The sequence below is a fragment of the Lontra canadensis genome, unplaced genomic scaffold, assembly GCF_010015895.1.
Source record: "Lontra canadensis isolate GAN:19392208 unplaced genomic scaffold, GSC_riverotter_1.0 scaffold81, whole genome shotgun sequence".
Taxonomy (NCBI): Eukaryota; Metazoa; Chordata; class Mammalia; order Carnivora; family Mustelidae; genus Lontra; species Lontra canadensis.
Window position 1 is genome coordinate 4,185,646 of NW_022631075.1, and position 24,327 is coordinate 4,209,972.

General features: G+C 36.0%; 1 protein-coding gene across 4 annotated transcripts in view; it reads right to left on the reverse strand.

Annotated features, from left to right (window-relative positions):
• The window catches only part of TENM1 (teneurin transmembrane protein 1), a 764,948-nt gene that overhangs the window by 280,464 nt on the left and 460,157 nt on the right, over positions 1 to 24,327 (reverse strand). For all 4 annotated transcript variants that reach the window (XM_032882345.1, XM_032882346.1, XM_032882343.1 and 1 more), the window contains one exon: positions 21,440 to 21,678. In XM_032882345.1, the coding sequence (XP_032738236.1) occupies positions 21,440 to 21,678 (239 nt within the window). The remainder of the gene's footprint in view (positions 1 to 21,439; positions 21,679 to 24,327) is intronic.

Here is a 24,327-nt window from a genome sequence, read left to right on the forward strand (position 1 = left end):
GCATTACCTGATTATTCAGAGTTAGCGTTAAAGAGCAGGGTTTGTATGAAGTTGGGGAGTCAGGAGATATAAATGGGAAGATGGAAGACAGATGAGTGCTAGAAAACCATAGCTGCCATACACCATTTGATCAGATGGGGAAAAAAACAGAGAATAAAGTGCGGGAGATTATAATGACCCAGTTTGTTCTGCGTTTCCTGATGTGGCACCAGGACAGTTGACTTCTGGAAAAGTCACCAATGTTTGGGCTTGATTCATTACCAGGATCATCAAGCCTTCCCTTCCTTTCATGCAATAATTATTTGTCAGCTGATTACTATGTGTTACACACTGTCGTAGGTTCTGAGAATACAACAGTAATTGCTTGGTCAGAAACAACCCTTGCCTCCCAGAGCTTACAGTCTATCTAAAGGGAGACAGTTGTCATGTGGTAGTTAAGGGCAAGGACTCTGGAGGGAAGGTATCTTGTTTCAAATCCCAGCTCTGCTACACTTGGGCAAATTACTTAATTCCTGTGTCTCAGTAGTCTCACCATTAAATTTGCATGATAATAGTCCATACATGTAAGGTACCCAGAAAAATGCCCAGCATGTAATAAATGCTCAGTAAGACTTAGTCATTATTTTTACACCTGATTAATTCTCCCCTCAAGCTAGCCTTTCCAAAACCTTTTTTCTGGTGAGAGCAAAGTAGAGGGACTGATGTTTCTAAGAGAATTTCAGTAACCATCCTCACATAGCTGCATAGCAGAATAAAATGAAAACAGAAAAAAAATCATGAAATTTCCTAATTCTAAACCCTGGACTTAATTTAGAACAGACATTCTTTACTCTCCTTTCCCCACCAACATTTCCCAAAGCGGCTCATTTCCTTCCCTCCATCATCATGATCACTGAGGTTTGGAAGATGTAGATTTTGGGTTCCCTTCATAGAAGGTTTCCAGAAATGAGAGCGTCCTTCAGATTTGTAAAATTGTTATCACTCTACTTTAAGTAGAGTGTACTTTCTACAAAGATTAGCAGAAAATGGTTAGAGTATCATTTTATGGAACATAACTGAGTGTTCTCCTAGAGCTGTGTTTTGTATGAAATGGGTCCCAAGGAAATTTTCAGCTGAGTTACCCAGGGAAGTATGTATTCCCAGGTGATCGATTAATTCCAGTAAACCGATCTGAGAATGAGCTCTGTCTGGAACATAATAAAATCATGGTAAAAAAAATAAAAAAAAAATAAAATCACGTTATGTTAGAGCTTAAAAAGACCACAGACCAGTAGAGTTTGGAAAAGAGGGAGGAGGTAAATTTACAGTGGAGAAACCTGACAAACACTACCTCAGCCACATGACCAAGGTTAACCTCATCAGTGACAGCATGTACATGACAGCATGTCATGCACATGGTATCCCTGATATCATGTGATGATAATGGCCCCTCTACAGTCTTCTTCCATAACCCCCGTCCCAACATGAGAATATCAGCACCACTGAAATCGAGGGCCAATCTGCAAAAAAGCTGACCAGTACTACTCAAAACTGTTAAAGTCACTGAGGACAGAAAACTGTCACATTCCAGAGAAGGTAAGGGAAACATGACACTGACTATGATATCCTGTCCTGGATGGGATCCTGGAACAGAAAAAGGATATTGGGGTAGAACTTATAAAATCCAGATCAAGTATCAAGTTCAATTAAGAGTAATTATCAATATTGGTTTCTTAGTTGTGACAAATGTGCCATGGTGATACAGGAAGTTAATAATAGGAGAAACCAGATGAGTATATGGGAATTCTCTGTACTATCTTTGCATTTTTTTCTGTGGATCAAAAAGTGTTCTAAAATTAAAATCTTATTTCAGAAAAGGAGAGACCACAGATCAACCATTTGGCTGTCTCCTCATTTTACCGAAGAGGAAACTAAAGATTAAGGAGAGGATGTGCTTGCCCCAGGACACACAGAGACTAGCTTCCCTCTTATTCAGGACAAAGAGAAGATGTGATCTATTTCTACCATCCAATGACATTAAGTACTGAAGTAATTTAGACAGAATATTGGGCTAATGCGGCCAAAGTTATAGGTTAAAATTTTATGCCAACCAGTTGCTTTTGTACAGAGGAAAACTCTGCTCTTTGCCCACACAGTGATTACTGAAACTCATTTTGTCTATCCATCTTAGGTAAGTGCATAGAAAAGAACTGGAAGCTCTATAACCACCCTCCATCAATTCAAAATACGTGAACATCAATAGAATCATCTTGTCATATGGACACTATTTTATTGGATTAGTGGGTCACATGTAACTGGAGTCATATATATGCAATGTATTTTCTATTGGTTTTACAAGCTCTTTTTTAAAAAATCCCAACCTTCTTAGCATTTGTGTTAAATTTGATCACTTTGTTGCCCAAAGCATTATTTTCTATCTTTGAAATAGATTCAAGTTTTGCTTTAAAGGAAACGTGGAATGTGGGAAGCTTACTGAACCTCATACAACCCCTGAAAATAGGTCTAAAATTTTTCTTAATATTTCTTGAAATGTCTCGCCAGGATACCAGGAGATTTGGGAAGAGAATACAGCAGTCTCTCAGTTTTTTTTTTCCCTCATGGTTTAAAATTGTAATTTTGATTCTTTATTGTTAAGATATGCAGTTTATGTTAAAATCTTTAATATATGAAAATTTTAATAAATCAATAAACATCAGCTGAACCCTCTAGGAAGAACATGGGCAAAGACATCAATAGGCAATTCACAAAAGAAGAAATGCAAGTTAGCAGTGACATTTTAAAATGTTCAACCCTAGTGGTAATTCAAAAATGTAAGCTAAAACAGTGAAATATAACCTTACCAATCAAAATGGCTTTTTTCCCTTTACTTCTTTTTTTAATAGATGATGATATCAGAAGTTTTCAAGGGTTCAGGGAAATGAGTGCTCTTGCATACTGCTGCTAGGAGTATAAATTGTTGCAAGATGTTTGGACAAAGTGGTAATATATATCTAAGGTGTTGGAAATGTTTTTAAACATTTTGGTCCAGCAATTCCATGTTTAAAAATTTATCCTAGGAAAAGGAACTGAATGGATTTGAAAACAACCATGTTCAACATGATGTTGCTATATTATTAAGATAGTGAAAAGTATTTAAATGTCCAGCAAATAGGGATTGATTAAATCAATAACTATATCTATACAATAATGTTGCCACTAAAATAATGTTGTAGAAAAATATTAAATAATAAATATATTCATGAGGGAAGTTATATAACTGTATCTATTATATAAGCTCATTTTTAGATACCGTTTAGTGTAATAAGTGAGGGCATAGGCTCTTTTAGAGAAGTTAGACCTGAAGAGTGATGGCTTTCCCGCAAACTTGCTTTGCTGGTTTGGGGCAAACTGCTGGACCTCTGAGCATCAGTTCTCTCTTATGTAAATTAAAAATAATAATACCTAATTTGAAAGATATCATGACTATGAGTAAAGGGACCTGTGTGAGTTAAAGAGAAATCATGTCCATTTCTAGAAATTATGTGCCCATTTATTTTTTAGTATTACTAGAGACTCACAGATTCTTTTGTTGTTTAATGTTGAATCTATTACTATCATCGCTCTTTTTGAAGCTCAAATTAGGCCAGGGGGAGCCTCTTCAAATCGGTTTCTGTGTCATTTTGACATGTCTTGCTTTTGAGCACGAAATGTTTTAGGCTTACTTTGTACTCACCTTCTCTGCCACACACCTAGAAACAGCCATTTCTGCAAACAGCCTTTAATAGAAAATGTATTTAGAAACCTAAGTTTGGGCATAAGATATGCTCATTACTACTAATGTGTCATTGTTTTTAAGTCCTTTAGGGAACAAAGCAGGGATATGTACTCATAGAACAAAACTTTCAGATTTTATTACCTGCTTTGCTAATATGTATGTATACATAACACATGTATATATGTATATACACTCATATATGTATATACACATATACATATATCTGCATATTTTTAAAAGAATGAGTTCATATTTACATCTCTAATACTAATCCAATATCGCAGAATTCTTCCTTTCCCCCATTCCATATTTTTATTTCCTTTTTCACACAGTGAACCCTGCTCTCAATAACATCAATGTTTACTCATGTGCTTATCGTACAAGACACACAAAATAGTATTAGAATTCCTACACCAAGACCACTACCAGAACGAAACCTACTAAGTGAAATTAAAAGTTTGTTTTTGTCTTTAGAAAATGTTCTTCTGAGAGTATACAGTTATGTATTCAAAAGGTTGAAACTTCCTAATACATAAAGAACTCTTAAAATTTGAGACAAAGAGAACCAAAAGGGAAAAAATACCCAAACTCAACAGAAAAATGGACAAAAGACATGAACAGTATACAGTTCACAAAAATATCTTTAAACATATGAAAAGATGTTCAGCTTCATTCATGATACAAAATAAAACTCCACTTAGATACCCTTTCTAACCTATCCCACTGACAAAGATTCACAAGCTTGCGACACACCAGGGTGGTAGGTCCACAGGGACACGGGCAATTTCACCCATTGCTGGTGGGTCTACTGAATACTACACAACCCCTGTGAAGGAGATCCAGGCAGAGGAGCCACTTACCTTTTTTTTTTTTTTAACATTTTATTTTATTTTTAAGTAGGTTCCATGCTCAACATGGGGCTAGAACTCATGACCCTGAGATCAAGAGAAGCATGCTATACTGACTGAGCCAGGCAGGCACCCTTAATTTTATTTTTTAAAGTCACTGTCCATTTTTTAAAAACTTTCCTTTGCTTCAATGATCAATTCCTCTCATTTTGTATTCTTTTTTTTAAGATTTTATTTATTTATTTGACAGACAGAGAACACAAGTAGGCAGAGAGGCAGGCAGAGAGAAAGAGGGGGAAGCAGGCTCCCTGCTGAGCAGAGACCCCCCCCCCCCGAGATGCGGGGCTCGATCCCAGGACCCTGGGATCATGACCTGAGCCGAAGGCAGAGGCTTTAACCCACTGAACCACCCAGGTGCCCTTCCTTTTGTATTCTGTATGTTTTCCCTCACTTCTTCTAAAAAATTTTTTGAGTATAGTGGACTCAGTGTTACATTTGTTTTAGGTGTTCAACATAGTGACCTGTTATCTCTCTACGTCCTTATGCCATGCTTACTGCAAGTCTAGCTTTCCCGTGTCACCATACAATGCTATTACAATATCACGGACTATATTCTCTATTTTGATTTAAGGTGGCTTGTGGTCTGCCTATTGATTTTTAACAACACTTTATTTTTCTATTATTTTGCTGTTTTCTACCCCATTAATTTGTGCTTTATCTTTATTATTTCTTTTCCTGTGCTTTTTTTTAGTTTATTTTATTGCTTTTTAAGCTTTATTTTCATTTTTATGAATACAATTTTTCCTCATAAATGGTTTAATTCTATCTCATACAGTTTGACATGTGGTGTGTTTATCATTATTCTTAGAAATTTTGTAATTTTCAGTTTTATTTCCCCTTTTACACAAGAGTTTTTTTTTTTAATTAAAAAAACTTCCAGGTGAATCACCTTGTTTTTAAAATTTTTATTAATTTCTAGTTTTATTTCACTGTGATCTGGGAATGTCTGTATTATTTCTACTTTATGAAACTCATTGAAGTTCCTATTGGGACCTAATATAAGATCAAATTCTGTGAATGTTCTGTGTGCATTTGCAAAGAAGGTATATTCTCGATCAGGATGTTAAGTTCAATACATAGCCACAAGATTTTGCTTTTTTAGGTCTGCTATATACTTAGTAAGTTTCTGTCCATGTGACCTGAGAGGATAAAATTTCCTATTACCAGTTCTTTTTGTTTATTTCTCCTTGTATCTCTTGTAGTTTCTGCTTTATAAAATCAGTTGTTGGGTTATTTATGCAGAGATAGTCATGGCATTGCATACAGTATGCTCTTTGTTGTGTTTTACGGTTCTTGGCTTGAGTTCTACTTCACCTGAAATGAAGATTGTAAGATTTGTTCTTTTACTGCTTCCATTTACCTGGTAAATTCTTTAATTTTTAGCCATTTCTGACTCCTTTTATTTCAGGTGTGCCTATTATAAACAGCAGAGAATTCAGTTTTGCTTTGTGACCTATTTTGAAAATCATTTCCTTGTAATAGGTTAGTTTAACCCATTTACATTTATTGATATGACACAACTGTATCGTATCATTTATGTTTCACAGTATTATGTTATTTTATTGTATTTCTTCATGTCGTTTGTTTTCCTTGGTTTCTAAATTTTTCTTTTGGTATTTAAGAAGGTTTCTATTTTTGTTCTATTGAGTACCTTTATGCTATTATTTTTTATAATGCCCTTATTCCGCTTGCTTGATCGTCTACCATTTGGTTTGACAACTTAAAATTATATTTTGACCCTCTATGTGGCAATCAATGAGCTTATTTGACTTTTGCCTTTTCTTTTCTCTTGGTTTTAGCTGAATTACTATTACTTCATCAAAATATATAAGATTTACATACTATTTTCCATACCATTTTTCCATCTATTTCCCCACCTTTGTTATAATCTTAAATCCACAATTAAATAGATCTAATTTTCACCAACAGGCCTTTTGCCAAAGATTTCCGCATCGTCTTAGCTGGGTGAAGCTTGTTCTCTAAATCATAAATCAACAAACTTTAACCCTTAGTCTAACCTGGTAAACTGCTTCGATATGGCCCATGAGCTAAGAATGGTCTTTACATTTTTAATAGTTGAAAAAATTTGAAAGGATACCAGTATTTCCGGATATGTGAAAATTTTCACTGAATTCAAATTTCAGTTGTCCATACAATTTTATTGGAACACTGTCACAGTCGTTCGTTTACATCGTGTCTCTGGCCGCTTTTGGTGCTAGCTGAATACTTGTGACGGACAGCCTGCAAAGCTTGAAGTATTTACTGTCTGATCCTTCACAGAAAAAGTTTGTACTCCAGATCTATATGGCTTGTGAGTTCAGTATTCCTGAAATTCTGGCATGTTTAAAACTGTTTTTCTATACTGTTAATAATTGAAAGAGAACTTGTTTGAATAAAATCCTTGGCCCACACTCCCTTTCTTGAGTTATTTGAAAATGTTGCTTTGTTCTTACTTGGCTTTGTCTGCTGTGAAGACGTCTGATGCCAAACCTGACTTTTCTTTCTCTCATTTATAAATGACTTATCCTGCTCCAAGGCCCACAAGATTATTATTTTTTCTTCATCATTAAAGGCTACTATTTTTCCTAAGATATGACTTGGCGTTGGCTGTTTTGAATCAGATTTCCAGGGTACTTCCGGTTTTTCCATTAAATACTTGCACTCAGGTCTTTTATTGCTCAAAAGTATTCTTTGATTATAGTTTTAAATATTAGTTCTCTTTTATTCTTTGGTTTTTCTTCATTGGTAATGACAATTATATATAGTCCAATTGCTTTGCCTATCTCCTATATCAGTCACTTTCTCTGATCTCTTTTACCTCATTATTTCTATGTCACTGTCTTCACTATTCTAGTACCTTCCATCACTGCATCTCATTATATTTTCAGACCTTTTCTCTCTTGGTCACCATTCCCTATAGTCTTCTTTTTCAAGATGACTTTCTGAAATTTATTTCCTGAGTTCAGTCAATTCTGATTTTGCATCTTCCTTTTGCACATTTCTGTTCTGAGTTTTAAAATTTATCATTTGAGTGTTTTTTCATATCTTCAAATATTTGTTTAAGGATACTGAAAATTGATGTATTTTGTTGCTGTTTTCTTCTTCTTTGGGGTGATTATTTGGAGAGGTTCTTCATCAGCTGACAGGATTCTTATTTTTTCTTCTTACAGAAAAATTTGCCTTTTTATGTTCATTCTGAAATAGTTTCCTAGGTCAGCAACAATAGTCATATGCCTATAGGAGTCAGGAGTTTGGGTGACTAACCAGGTTACTATGTTCCTTAGTTTTTAATTAAAGTGCAATTTCATTTTTTTTGTTTTGACAAATTTTATTTTATAATAAGATACAGTTTCTCTTATAATTTTTGACCTTTGGTAAAGAGCAATTTAAAAAATATCAACAGTGCCCTTTGTATAGGGGGTTTGGTATACCCCTTAGTTTTGTGATTCACTTTTATTTCTGAAGGTTTCTGAAATTCTACCTCTTGCTTCCTTCTTTCCCTTCACCATCAAGCCTTTAGGGGACATTCTTTCCAAGTCAGTTCCCCTACGCCTTCAGAAGTTGTGGTTGCCAAGTTAGCAACTCTAGTTCTTTATGCTTTAAAGCACATTCCACATTTCAGTTTTCATTAGCCAGTGTTCCCAAATCCAGGTCTGAGACATGTTCTCAGTAGCTGTCTACTAAAGGTGGGGCGTCTTGTTACTGGAAGTTTTATTTTATTAATTCTGCCACCACTAGGCGTCAGCTCTCTTATTTTTTCTCTATTTAGTTTTTGACTCTGGGCTCTGGTTGGGGCTATAGAGCTAGCTTTGCTTCTTTTGGGTGTTTATTTCTCTTCTTATGTGTAATTTGAAGTATGTAGAACTCTCAATCTCCTACACATGCTATTGAACTGGCTCATGTATGGTTTTATTTACTCTATTTGTTGATTTGCATTTCTTTATGGAGGATGAGGTGGACAGATTTAGATTTAAGGGATCAATATTATTCTACAGGAACTCAGAACTCATTATTAGTATCTATTCTTATATTTATGTAATATATAGGTAGACACACTTGAGCATTGTGTACCCAGTACTGATAAGACATTCATTTGAAATGAATCTCTAATAGTGAGGATATGTTATAATTTTACCTGCTCAGTGTTCTTTATGTTCAATTCTACATACCTATGAGATAGTTGGCCATACTCAGAGCTATCATGCATAGCTGTGAACAGGGCAGATTTACTAATAGGGTGATTGAGTTGTGTTTTCAGGTGTGTTTTTTGGTCATACATAATTCTTCCTCCTAAACCTCTAATAATAAATTCATAATGATTATCTCATTTCTTTAAGTCTAAGTAGTGATGGCAAATATATTTCAACTTCTGAGTAAACTCTGACTGCAGAATCTAGATTAGGCAGTAGGGAACGTTTGTTCCATTTGATTAGTTATATCTTCTATGGGTCTGGGAAAGGGAAATGATGCTATCAATGTCAGAGATTTGCCATTCCTGGCTTCCAACTCTGTCTTCTCTGTTAAAATGCAAATAAATCTTAGGGAGATATAATGCATTTTCTTTGTCACAGCCATTTTTACTTCAGTGTGAATTATCTCATTATATGGGTTGCAAGCTTAAATACCTTCTTAGAAGGAAGGTAGGTAATATGAGAGAGTGACGACAGAAGGATGGGTATTCTGATGTACTGGAGAGTTCATGATCCTCTTGAAGAAGCCCCTATTTAGCTCTATTCAATGGTGGTCATATTATTTTTGCCACACAAAAGACTAAAATAGTGCCTGGTTCATAGCTACTCAATAAATGCATAGGCAAATGGGTGAATGCAGGCTTCAGTATGCCAGAAATTTCTATTTTTCAAGAGAGACTAGAAATTTTATATAAAGCAGAGATTTTATGTAAAATCTTCAGACAAGTTTTTAAATTAGTTGACAACATTAACAGATTCTGTGTGTCCAAGAAAAACCTGTCTAGTTCATCAGATTCATTTCTGAGTTCAGGTTTTATTAGGGAGTAGAGGCAAAACTAGGTTCCTGATTTGGGGGATGGAACAAAATAGGAGATTGAAAATGTAAGCTTTGGTAATGAAATAGAACAGAGCTAAAATATGGAAAAAGTGACTGAGTTCATGACCTTGGCCTCATTTGCAGGAATGCTTCTGCGATAGTCAGAAACCTAAACATTTTTGTTCTTTTCTACCTACTTAAGTCACAAAAGAGATATGCACAATAATTTCCTATAAAAATAGGACTATATTCACCAGTTGGCTATGTATACTAATAATTAAGTGTTTTATTTGGTTCAAAAGACATACTTATTACTGGACTCTATAAACCCTTTTAATCATTTTGGGGTAAGTATATGTATGAATTTACTCTTGATTGCCCACTGAATCTCTTATTTTGAAAATTTAGCTTCCTTGCCCCTCCTGCTAATGGGTTCTTATCTCTGCATTTTATACTTCACTACTTTAAAAGGCTAGATTAGTGCTTATCATCAAAGAGAGTAATGCCAGCTAATCCAAGGGCAGGATTTGGTTAGCAAAATTAAACTAAAAATATACAGCAGTCAGGAACAGAAACCAAAGATACTAAATGGCTTGTTTGAGTTTTATTCAATCTTGAGAAGGCTGTGTTTTAGGCATGACAAAGAAAGGTTCTATTTGTACCAGCTGGCTTTCAAATTCTCCCACAGCCTTCTATGTTGGTAAATCTTAACCAGTGCCATCTCTGCAGTGACCTCTATGATAATCCTTGAGCATGGGCTATTATAGCCTTGGAGTCGCACTGAGCTTGCGCAGTGCTTTACTACATTTTCCCACTGGCATAAAGATTTGCACCTCCAAAAAAACAAATAGTTCACCTAGGTTCAAAATCCATCTGACCCTTCAACTACTTATGGACTAGCTGAGGTTAGATTTACCACAAGGTCAAAGATAATAAAAACATCTTGGCTCTCTGCGAGCCGGTGGCGAAACTACTTCATGATTTGATAACTTCAGAGGATTTGGATTAATTTGAATTCTGTGTCTGGAGGTAGCAAATGATCTTTCACGAAATGCCTCCATTTCAAAAATTTCCACTTTCTTTCATAGCACAGTTTACTCATTCCTAATTTCTTTAGTGTGGATATCTCTCTCATGCACTGTACAACTGGCATTAACTTGGTGGCTTGTTACAGTAAAATCTAAAACCTTGTATCTACCATCTCTGTTTAATATCATTTTCATCTAACTCCATAATTTAATAGTTAATTCTGCAAAGTACCTGGGGATAGGCTATACACAAAGGACATTATCCAATATCATTGTGTGCCATATTTGATATTTATGTCTAATTACAATAAAATTCAAGATCAAAGGGAATCTAGATGCTTCCTTCAGTGAACAAAGACCAAAACTGAACTAAAGTTGAAACAAGATTGTCAACAATGTAAACAATGGGGCTGACTGATTTTTGGTGAAACCTTTGAATATCAAAAAGCAAAATTTTCCTCTTCTGTTCTAAGTGGTAGAACAGCACAGATTGCTTGCTGTCAAAATCACATTTGCATTCAGTTCCAGCCACAGCTACAACTAGTTTAGCTAAGAGTTCAGCAAGCTCTTCTGATGTTCCGTATACATTATGATAGCCTTTGGTTTCCTAATCATTTAATTAGGAAACAAAACTCGTTTAATATAAAAGAAATGGAATCAAGAGTTTTTGTTTTGTTTTGTTTTTTATCCCATGTCTTTTCTTAAGGATTTCCTATCATTTGTGAGGCCCTTCCTTAGAAACTCACATAGTAAGCAGTTACTCTAGAAGTTAACTATAATGTGTAATAGATGGCCTACATTTCACTAGATTGACAATGCTATGATGTGGTTTTGATCAGCAGAAAATTACAGTGGGTCATCTTGGACCCTCTTAATTTGTTCATTATTATCCCATAAAGATCAATAGAAACCCCAAGGAAGGAGATCTTGAGGAGCCATACTGTGATCTGGAATTCCACATGTGTCTTGCCTATCCTGGGGGATCCAATATAATGCAATGCTCTTATTTAAACATTATCCATACTTTGGTGGGCTTATGAGTCTGCCCAGGGACCTTATGAGATTATACCTAGCCAAGAATCTAGGCTTCCCTCAGCAAATTTCACCTGGAAGGAGTTCCTCATATATGTTTCTTGACTTGGTCTAAAATATATAAGGGAATCATATTTCATGGTCTAAAATATCTAAGGGATTCACATTTTTTGCACATTCTTACTCATAGCCATAACTACCCTACAATATCATCAAGGGGTCTAGACATTTGGACTGGACTTTTGTTTAGCTTCTATCTTCCTGCCCTTCTAAGTTTGGTCCTTTGGCTGATCACTTCAAAACTATCACCAGCAACTATAATTTCCTTATCCCTTTGTCCTCTTGCTGTACTCCACCTGACAGCCTCTACTTTGGTGTAAACAATAACTGGCCCTTATTTCACTTAATAGTTCTTGAAACTTTAGTTGTTTTGTCTCCCTCCCTCAGCCCTTTACAAATATTTTAGCCTCAGAACCTCTTCATGCTCTTAAAAATTACTCAGCACACCAAAGAGACTTTGTTGATGTAAGTTATACAGAGTCAATACTAACTGTATTAAAAACTGACTGATAACTTCTTACCAGTATTTATTAATTTATTGAATAATAACAATAAACCATTAAAATCTAACATAAATAATGTTATCTTGTGATAAGTCTATTTTATAAAATCATAAAAATGACTGAGATAAATAATGTCTTCATGCCATTATGAACACAGATTTACTCTGTGGACCCTCAAACCAGTCTTGGGGTCCCTAGAGGTCTCCAGACCACACACTGAGGACTTCTGTTCTATTACCACCATTTAAGTTTCTCTGCAACCTCTTTAGTTGCTCTTTCCTAGTCTGCTTACCAGATCCTTTGTGCTTGGTCTTCTTGAATATTAGTGTTCCCCTGAGTTCTAGCCTTCACGCTTTTTTCCTTGTTCTACTCCCTTGATTTTTGTGTTCTCACTGATAGACACCTCTAAATGTTCAGTACCAGATATCTAATAATGTGTGAAGTGTCTTGACCTGAATATCCATTTTCACCCTTAAACCTCTTTCTTCTAACATGATGGCAGGTCTAACAGCATCACTACCTACCCAGTCTATAAGCCAAACAACCTTTCTCTCTTCTGCCTCACCTAAGCAGTCACTAAGTCAAGTGTGTTTTATCCTCTAAGTATTTCTTGACTCCATCTTCTCCTTCTCCATTCCCAGAAGTTTACGCTTTCACTCTCACTCACCTGGATTACTACGATACTCTCCTAATTTGTCTTCATCCTTTCAATCCTTCGACGTCACAACCCCCATCATCCTACCTGCCAATTCCAACTTCCTGTTGCCATCAGGTGATTTTTCTAAAAGTGAATCCAAGCAAATAATTTTCTTGCTTTTATGAAAAACCGTAAAAACACCCTATTCCCTCTCAGAATAAATTACAAGCTCCTTAACATGGCTTAAAGCGCCTTTCATGATCTGCTCCTGATTACTACCTTCATTTCCTGCCACTCTCCCATGTCCTCCATTCGTACCTCCTCGGCTTTTCCCATATACTTGTATTTAATAGAACATATTGTGCCTTTTCACCTCTCTGTAATGGGAATATTGCTAAGCCCCAAATGAATGCATCTCCACCCCATAAGATGCCACCTCTTAGTTTTGACTGTGATGAATCAGATATTCTGTTGCTGAGACTGGCCTTCCACACTCTGGCTGTTCTATATGAGAATTCAGCCGCATTTCTGAAGTTTAAAATGGGTTAACCTGCCATCTGTTTCGAAGCCATTGCTCTAATTTAGTATATTCTTATTCACTTCAGAGTAAGTATAGCTTAACGACTTATGCAATGTGGGTCTAAAAATATTCCCCTAACATATAATATATATGTATTATATATAAAATTTGGATGAAGAGAAAATTAAACAAGAATGAAATTTCCTTTATGCAATAGAGTTCATATTATTTACTTTGAAATCAGAGGTTTCTTGAGACTTTTTTCAGAATTTACAAAATTGATTCTTGCTATTCTAAAATTTCTTAAGCATATAAAGCTGCAAAATTACTAACATTCTGTCCAGTCCTCTTTTATTATGCCTCCTGGTGGATCTTTATCTATTTCACAATGCCTTATTTTAATTTCTCTCCCTAGGCTAAGAAAGTGCTGTATAGGAAGTACTTAGTAGGGTGAGTGCCTCTTCTTGAGACGACAAAATAATCTCTTTTTTAAAAAGATTTTATTTATTTGACAGAGAGATATAGAGAGAGAGCACAAGCATGGGGAGTGGCAGGCAGAGGGGGAGGGAGAAACAGGCTCCCAACGAGCAAGGAGCCTGAGGCAGGGCTCAATCCCAGGACCCTGGGATCATGACCTGAGCTGAAGGCAGATGCCTAACCAAGTGAGCCACACAGGTGCCCCTAAGATTTTATTTTTAAGTAATCTCTACACCCAATGTGGGGCTTGAACCTACAACCCCAAGATCAATAGTTTCATGTTCCACTTACTGAGCCAGCCAGGTGCTCCCTCCTTTTTCTTTTTAACAAAATAATCTCTTGACATAAGACACATGTTTAGTACTCACTACTCATTCACCCAAGAAATTCTCTCTCTTACTCTATGTTTTAAATCCACAGCATGCTAGAGTTCCAAGAAAAAAATAAGTACAATATTTGCCTTTTATTGAAATGCCTTCATTTTGAGCAATGGGTGCTAACTGCAGTTCTGCAAATTAGTTATATGTGATACAGATTCTTCCTGTTATTTTAATATGTTTGATTTGGATTGAATTTATACTTTTATTTATGACAGGTAAAAGTGCCTCTTAACATAGTGGGGATAAAACTTATGGAACATATTATACCAAAAGGTGATGTCAGATGAAAATATAAATCTTTTTTAATGAGGAGTTCTGATAAATGCATGATGGCAGATTTATAATTAGACTGAAGTTATACCACCATTTCCCAGATCTCTTCTTAGAGAGATTGCTAGAAAGTTAGTAGATTCATGGGTAGGAGGCAAAGTCAATGTTAATGTAGAATCTGTCATCATTATCATGAATGGGTCCACGAGAGTGAACTGGAAGTAGTAATAAGTATTAAACAGGACACCAAAAGGACTGATAATGATCTATAAGGATAAAGTAAAATGCTTTTTAGCATTTTATGCTGAGTCATTTCTTGAATATTATAAGCTATAATGTATTTTAATGAAAATGTGTTTCAACCCAGATATGGCCTCCAGATAGAAATACAAAACCATTTGAAGGGTCAAAACACCAAGGAAAAGGGAAATTGCTAAAATAAAGGCAAAGTTACAGATATTTTAGGCCAGGCAGAAGGAAACAACAAACCCATTAGATGATTCTTATGAAATAGACATTCCAGCTCTGAAAAAGTTGTTTCAGATGACTTTGACAAGAAGGGAAATAAAAGTAGTTCATGTTAGGATAAATTATATGCTCATTATGCTTACCTTGGCTCAAATTAATAATCCTAATAATAATCCTGTTCCACTGATAATAATCATTAATCTTGATTTAGACCTGCTAAGCAATGTTCTAGGCGTTTTACATGCTTCATTTCACTTAATTAAAAAGAAAATCCATGGGGAAGGAATTATCAACATTCCCATTTTATAGACGAGGCAACCGAGGCACAGAGGTATTGATGAAATTACTAGAAAGTGATGAGATGGCTTTTGCTAAGCATGTGAATACCCAACTTTTGTATCAACATGGATGGGACTGGAAGAAATTATGCAGAGTGAAATAGCCAAACAGAGAGTCAGTTATCATATGGTTTCACTTATTTGTGGAGCATAAGAAATAACACAGAGGACATGGGGAGATGGAGAGAAGAAGGAAGTTGGGGGAAATGGGATGGGGAGATGAACCATGAGAGACTATGGACTCTGAAAAACAATCTGAGGGTTTTGGAGGGGCGGGGGGTAGGAGGTTGTGTGAGCCTGGTTGTGGGTGTTATGGAGGGCACGTATTTGCATGGAGCACTGGGTGTGGTGCACAAACAATGAATTCTGGAACACTGAAAGGAAATTTAAAAAATAGATAAAAATTTTAAAAAAAGGGCTGATATCCAAGCTCTATAAAGAACTTCTCAAACTCAATACCCAAAAAACAGATAATCAAGTCAAATAATGGGCAGAAGACACGAGCAGATACTTCTCCAAAGAAGACATACAAATGGCTAACAGACACGTGAAAAATTATTCATCATCATGGCCATCAGGGAAATTCAAATCAAAACCACATTGAGATACCACCTTACACCAGTTAGAATGGCAAAAATTGACAAGGCAAGAAACAATAAATTTTGGAGAAGTTGTGGAGAAAGGGAAACCCTCTTACTTTGTTGATGGGAGCACAAATTGGTGCAGCCACTTTGGAAAACAGTGTGGAGGTTCCTCAAAAAATTAAAAATAGAGCTACCCTATGACCCTGCAATTGCACTACTGGATATTTACCCCAAAGATACAGATGTAGTGAAAGAAGGGCCATATGTACCTCAATGTTCATAGCAGCAATGTCCACAATTGCCAAACTGTGGAAAGAGCCAAGGTGCCCTTCAAAAGACAAATGGATAAAGAAGATGTGGTCTATATACACAATGAAATATTACTGAGTCATCAGAAAGGATGAATACCCAACTTTTGCATCAGCACGGGTGGGACTGAAGGAGATTATGCCGAGTGAAATAAGCCAAACAGAGAAAGTCAATTATCATATGGTTTCACTTACTTGTGGAACATAAGGAATAGCATGGAGGACATTAGGAGAAGAGAAAAATTAAGGGGGGAAAAGCGGAGGGGGAGATGAACCATGAGAGACTATGCACTCCCAGAAACAAACAGAGAGTTTTAGAAGGGAGGGGGACTGGGGGGGGTGAGCCTGGTGATGAGTGTTAAGGAGGACATGGATTGCATGGAGCACTGGGTGTTATATGCAAACAGTGAACCATGGACCACTACATTAAAAACTAATGATGTACTGTATGGAGACTAACATAAAACAATGAAATAAATAAATAAATAAATAAATAAACAAACTTGCCCCCCCCAAATAAAAAGTTCTCCCATTAAAAAACAAACAAACAAACAAAAAAACCTGTGTGAAGGGACATTGTGTATTGAGATTTGATGGGGGAAAACCCTCCATTTCTATTCTTTACGTTAAAGAAAATCTAAGTTCTTGAATTTTCTGAAATCAAAATTTGCCATATTCTGTTTTATTTCTTCACTGTATTGTGAGGTTGTTACACTTTCTTTGAGAAGAAGACAAAATGAACACATTCTACGCCTCTCATTCTATCTTTTCCAGCATTTCTTACGCCACTGTAATGGCTCCAGAAAGCAGGGCAAATTGGATCAGTATAAAAGAGGCACAAGAAAGCACTAAATCAATGTTAATTTTGGTGCAGAGAGCAAAGTGAAGTAGGCCCTTTGCCCTCTTGAATCGTTCCATCCCTAAACTTTTGATCAAAGTACTGGGCTCAACATTCTCTGTCCCCTAAATCTGTATTAATATCCATTCTGGTCATATTTCCACATGTGGGCTATATAGTATATCATGGCAAGGAGAATTATGGACTTAAATTATTTCATCTATAGAGTTTGGACACTCCCTACATACCCTGAGGGTGAGATGAACAGCTTCTAATTTCATGGCAAAGGAAAAGGAACATCCAAGTCATTAACTGATAGTATTGGTTTTGAGAGCCAGAAATCCCTACTCTCCTCCAACACATTCTGTACAGCAGGCCATTTGACTCCAGGCACAATGTATTCTTGTGAGTTTCTACTGCCTTTTATAGAAAGTGCTGACTGTGGATAAACTTGATCAAAACATCAAAGATTACCAGAGAAGCTGCATTTGTGCCCTTCACAACCATTGATGAAGTACCTTAACCTCGCCTTCTCTAGATGTCTTGCATGTGGTCGTCTGTCTTCCTGACTACTACTTCATACAGCTTATTTGTAAATTCAAGCAAATGTGCTTCTGACTGGCACTGATACATCACTGATGCCAAGCTATCAGAGAGGATGAAGCATAAGGACATATTTTTTGATTCACATGGAAAATAGTACAGATTTATGGGAAAGTGATGACAATAGCCATTCCATGATATCTTCATATAATTAGTATCTTTCCATGCCTCCCTTCACCAAATTTTATGACCTCAAAACTTATTTAAAGGAATTACTCTCTTGCTGACCCAAAAGACAGGGTTAGTAGGTGTGGGGATGGGGATGGTTGCCCAAACAACCTAGCTCTGGCTTTTCACGTGCTGAATTTCCATAGTTTTCCAATGACCACTTACAGAGCCATAATGTCTACAGAGTCTACTGATGTCCCATTGATATCAATGTGATTTCCCCCAGTGGATTGAGGGCAGCGCAGCGCAGAGACATTAGTATCTAAAGGTTATGTATAATGGATAATAGAAGAAAATAAAAGAGCAGAAAGGAATTTGCACAGGAAACAGAAGCAGTAAGTAAGATTTTACTTGGGTTATACAGCAACTGCAAAGGGGGATTGAAAAAAAAAACCTGATGACTCTTACAGACTCGGCAAGAGTAGAGAGTGAAATAGTTTCATATTTTTGAAATGTAATACTTTTTTACTTCAACCACAGAAAGCCACTTGAAAATCATCTTGTATGTTACAGTTCTTATGTGACATTTTTCACCTGTATGCCTACTGATGATTTCTTACTCTACCCTCTTGAGGTGGTTAGCAATACAGCACAGATGGGGTAAATAGAGGAAGGGATTTTAATGGGCTTATCCAAAGTCACGTAATGTTCAGTTCATGACAGAACTTGGAAAAAAGTTCTGGCATTAGCCATTAACATCTCATTTTGAACCCATTCAACCTACTGTGCTACAGCAGTTAGCCTGATATTTCTACATCCAAAAAATCACAAAGTAAATGATTTCGACAGATAACTCCCACCAATCAACAAAGCTTAGCTGCACACACCATTGCAGTGGATGACCTGGTAAATGTAATTTACTTTGTAATTTAGTAAGAAAAAATTGGTGGATTTATTTAGCAGACTAAGAAGTCAGTAAGCTGCAGAGTTTACTGGAGTGTTAGAGGGGCAGCAAGACCTAGTGCTGAAGAGTATGAGGTCTGGAGTCAGTCCACTCTGGCATAAGGCTAAGGATCCCACTTCTCAGGGATGCGACCTCTTAATCTTAATATGACCTTTATGGACACTCTTCTCTTTGCTGTGCTTCAGTTTACTCATCTCTATACTATATATAATACTGATACCTGGGGCGCCTGGGTGGCTCAGTGGGTTAAAGCCTCTGCCTTTGGCTCGGGTCATGATCCCAGAGTCCTGGGATCAAGTCCCCCATTGGGCTCTCTGCTCGGCGGGGAGCCTGCTTCCCTTCCTCTCTCCCTGCCTGCCTCTCTGCCTGCTTGTGATCTCTGTCTGTCAAATAAATAAATAAAATCTTTAAAAAAAGTACTGATACCTGCCCTTAAGTATTGTTGTGAGAATTAAAAGAACTAATACAAGTAAAATGCTTAGCATTAGTCATTTCTGTCAACAAATTTCCCCGATAGGATTGTCATGTGCCAGGCACTGACCCTGGTGCTCAGGGTCTGAGTTTTAATAGTGAAGCATAATTATAAAGCATAGTTATAAAGCATAGTTATAAAGAGAATGATGATGACAACACTAATAATAATATTTAACATTTATAGTATACCTACTGTGTTTTGGGTACTATTCCAATTTCTTTAGTCATATTGACTCATTTAATTCTCACAGCAACTCTGTGTTATAGGTACTGTTTTAGGCCCATTTAACAGATGAGGAAATGCAGGCCTTAAAAGGTTAAATAATTTGCCCAAACTACCATGCCTAATAAGGGGTAGAGGTATGAAAATCCATATTTATAACAACCACACTATGTTACCTTACTGACCTGTCGAAATCATATTCTATTGTTCACCGTGTAAAAAAGGGCAGACTTTGAAATGACTGAAATGTTCTATTTTCACTTACGAAATCAATAAATATACAAACGAATAACCAAGTCTCAGAGTATATAATACAAGTTTCAATACAAGAGTGGTTATCATAATAAATTTAAATGGAAACAGGCTTGAACACCATCTAACTTATTAATAAAGAGCTTGCTATTATCTGGATTTGTTTATACCAGGGGTTAGGTCTTATATCTAAAACATTATCTCTCTATATAGTAACAGGAAATAGAAGATAACCTGTAAGATAAGAGTTTGTCTCATAATTGAACAAGAACATTTAAAAGGGCCTCATATTTAAACTTCTCAAATTACTCCTTGTTTTGAATGATTCCATATTAAAACTGGGTTTGTATTATAGTACTTTCTCATCCCATACCTTCATTCCTTCAGCATTATTTATCACTACAGGCTATTACAAACCAAATAAACATACATGTTGGGTTACCTTAAAATGTCTGAGATAAAAGACAAATATTTAATATTATAGGTAATGTTATCCACATTTAATAGAAGCATTGTTCAAATGTATTCAGATAGCATGATAAAAATATAAGAGATAATTATGAACATCAATATAGGCTATGATCCTATACTGTTGACATTATCAGTGACTTCCCTACAAAATAAATCTATTAACTTAGAAGCCCCTGCTCTAGGACTCCAATAAATCTGGTTATGGGAACTTTCTTATTCACCTTTTGAATAAATCAGAACACACCAAACTTCCCTTATTATTTATGATTATAAGAAAGTCTAAACCCATTGTAATCTACTTCTCAGATTCATATTCATTATATCCTCATGAGTAATTCTGCTTCAATTAGGAAACAGGGTTAAACCTGAAGAGAAGTCACCAGTGCCATACCTGGATAGAATTTCTTTCTACAATGATATTCTATTCATTCTAGGAATAGTGCTTCCACAAAGTGCATGTTTCTTTAGTTAATTTACATTTTAGACTGCAGAACCACTCAAGCAAAGAAATTAATGTTCAGTCAAAATAAAATGCCATCCCGAAAAATCAATACAATTTGCTATCAATGAGGGTGACTTTAATCAGAGTGATTCCAGAACAATATTTTTCTTAAACGTGTGGAAAGAGTGCTTCACAACTGTTTTCTCCTTTACTTCTCTATAGTATCCATACAATTCCACAGCCATTTACCTTGTGAAAATAAGAATACATTTTTTTTAAAATCCCAGTGTAAAACTGAATTCTTGGGGAGAAATTATGCCCTGGATTTTCTGATAGCTTCCAAATAACTACTACTTTAATGAAATTGCTACCTGAAAATCCAGTAGCAGTATTATTGTTTAACTATAATTTAAGAAGCTATTGTAGATTGGTACTTATGACTTCTAATGAGAAAACCATAACAACCTTTTAATTGAAGGGAAAATGGTTAACTACAGTAATTGCAATCAATAAGACTGTGTTAGTAGTATAAATATTTCTTCTCAAAAAGCATTCCTTACTTTCCTCAGCAGTATTTAAAGTTAGGAAGTGCAAAAAAAAAACCAAACAAAAAAACAAAACAACATTCATTAGCAACCCATTTGTTATTTATAATACTATAATACTAAGCCTTGCTTCAAATTCTAGGTCTGAGTTAAGAGCGACCCTCCCCGCTCCCCACCCCCGACCTCCACCACAAGCAAAACAAGATTTGATTAAGAAGAAAACAGGCATGGAAGAAACGGCTTACCAATCACATAGGCTAGCAGCAAGGCCAAAGTCACCGTGATTGCAGTGGCGCTCAAGGCCGTGCACTTCCAGTTGCAGCACCTGTAAGGTTTGTTAAAGGTAAAGGCAGGTCTGGAAAAGGTGCTTCGAGGAAGTGGCCTGGGAGGGGGTGAGTACACGGTATTGGACGTCAGCGGGTAGTTCTGACTGGCTGCACTGAAGATAGCCGAGGAACCAGATCCATGTTTAAACAGGAAATGCCTGGGAAAAGGAAACAAAAGTTGGGGCTATAAAAACCAAAGCCAGCACTGGTTGTTATATGCAACTGATGGATTCTTGAACACTACCTCTGAAACTAATGATGTACTATATTCACTAACTGAATTTAAATGAAAACAAGCATCCAAAAAAAAAAGCCACTTGTTACAAAAACACAAACCCCACTCATTTCCAACAATTACACTTTGACAAGCTCAGGAAAACTGACAGAGTCTCAAAATTTTTATATACCTAACATTTAATTCCAAATTGCCTTTGGTGGTCTCCTTTTGTTTTCTCATTTAAACCTTTAGGAGGCAGAAAGAGATCCTCTGTTCCCTGACTTGCTGGCTAGTGATTTTCTCAAACTCTTCAGTGTTGACATTCACATTTGATGTTATTCACTATCCTGCTCCTTTTTGTTAAATATGATACTCAAGAGTTGATTCAAAAACAAATGAGAAGTATCATCAGGCATTTTTGAAATCTGAATGGTCTAGAAACCAGTATATTTATTTAGGGCTTAGCTTTCACAGACATATTTTCGAGCAGTATTTTATTATAAAAATTGTCAAACATACAGCCAAGTTGAAAAGATTTTATGTAAACACACATATACTTACCAACTAGATGCTACAGTTAACATATGACTATACTAACTTTATCACATACTTATCCATCTCTCCATTCCTGCCTTCATACATCAGTCCATCTTAATTTTCAAGCCTTTCAAAGTAAATTGCATGTATCAGCATATTATCCTTCCCTTTTAACTTGCATATTATCTAGAGTTCAACATTTTTTTTACAGATTTTTAAATGTAAAATTTATCCACGATGAATTGAACTCTTTTAGATTCCACATATAAGTGGTATCATGCTGTATTTGTCTTTCTCTATCTGACTTATCTCACTTAGCATAATGCCCTCAAGGTCTATCCATGAACTAATAAAAACAGAAAACAGAATGCTGGTAACCAGGGCCTGAGAGGTCAGAGAATAGGAAAGATGTTTAAGGGTATAAACTTGCAACTAGAGGATAAGTAAGTCCTGAAGATCTAATGTACAGTACAGTCATTATAGACAACTGTATGTATTATAATCATCAAGCTTGCTAATTGAGATTTTAATTATTCCCACCACAAAGAAGAAATGATAATTATGCAACATCATAAAGGTGTTAACTAATGCTACAATGACAATCATGTTGCAATGTATAAATGTACCAAATCAACACGTAGTACACCTTAAATTTACATAATGTTATATGTAAGTATGTTTCAATAAAAAATTATACATGATGAAATGCACAAATTTTAAGTATACATTTGCTGAGATTTGACAAATGCAATCATCTGTGCAACATAAACCTATATCAAGAGAGAGAACATTCCCATCACCACAGGAAGTTTCCTCCTGCCTAAGTAAATCCTTACCCCACTTCCCCCAGGTAACTACTACGTAGCATTTTTCCTACCATGTATTAATTTTGCCTGTTCTAGAACTTCATGGGGCTGTCATGTCTAAATTACTATATGATGATTACTGACTGCTCATGACTATTGCAATATGGATATTTCATAAGCAGTACTGATTTATGGACATGGAAGGAGCTGCCAAAAACAAATATATTAAAGTATGTTTTGTGCATGTACTTTACACTTACTGAGTGCTATGTGCCAGGCTTTGTGTTAAACACATAATCTCAGTGAGTCTTCACTCATATGAAATAGGCTATATTGGGGCACCTGGGTGGCTCAGTGAGTTAAGCATCTGCCTTCAGCTCAGGTCATGATCACAGGGTCCTGGTATGGAGCCCCACTTTGGGGGGGGTGGTCTCTGCTCAGCAGGGAGCCTGCTTCTCCTCTCTCTCTGCCTCCAGCTCTGCCTACTTGTGCTCTCTCTTTATCAAATAAATAAATGAAATCTTTTTAAAAAGAAATAGGCTGTATTATTATCCTCATTGTGCATTTAAGAAAATGGAGGCCTAAGGAGGTTTAAAAAAAACTTGCCTACATCCTCCTAGTATGTGAATGACAGAGCCAGAATAGGAACCCAGGTCAATTCGGTTCCAAAATCCTTAATCTTAACCTCTCTACTGTGCTGCCTGGAGCAGTAGAATGTACTGTTAAGCAAAACACATTCTAGTGTTACATTTTAATGTACTATAAGAAACCCCTCCTCTAAATAGAGAGCCAACATCACCCTGTCACACATGACCAAATGTATAAATCATTAAGACTATTATAAGTCTGATTTCCAACTTTCACTTTAAAGAACAAAAGCATATATATGTTTAGAGGAAAAAACAACTGTCTAAGCTACCAGTTCATGAAAAATCTCCACATTAGAGAATTCTGTGTTAGTACCATAAGGGTAAAGGTTATATAAAGGGCAGGGTTGCTGAGAGTAGTACACATTCACAAGCCTTTCTGGAGGGCAATTTGTCATTAGTATCAGGAGACTTTAAATATGCTGCCTACAATAATTTATCCTTAGGAAATGATGTGTCTGACAATGTATACAAGTAATTCATTTCAGTGTAATTTGTAATAGTGCAAATTAAACACCCAAGTGCTCAATAATAAGTACTTGGTTAAGTAAATTATTTTACAAACACATAAAATACCATATAACCATTACAAATGGTACT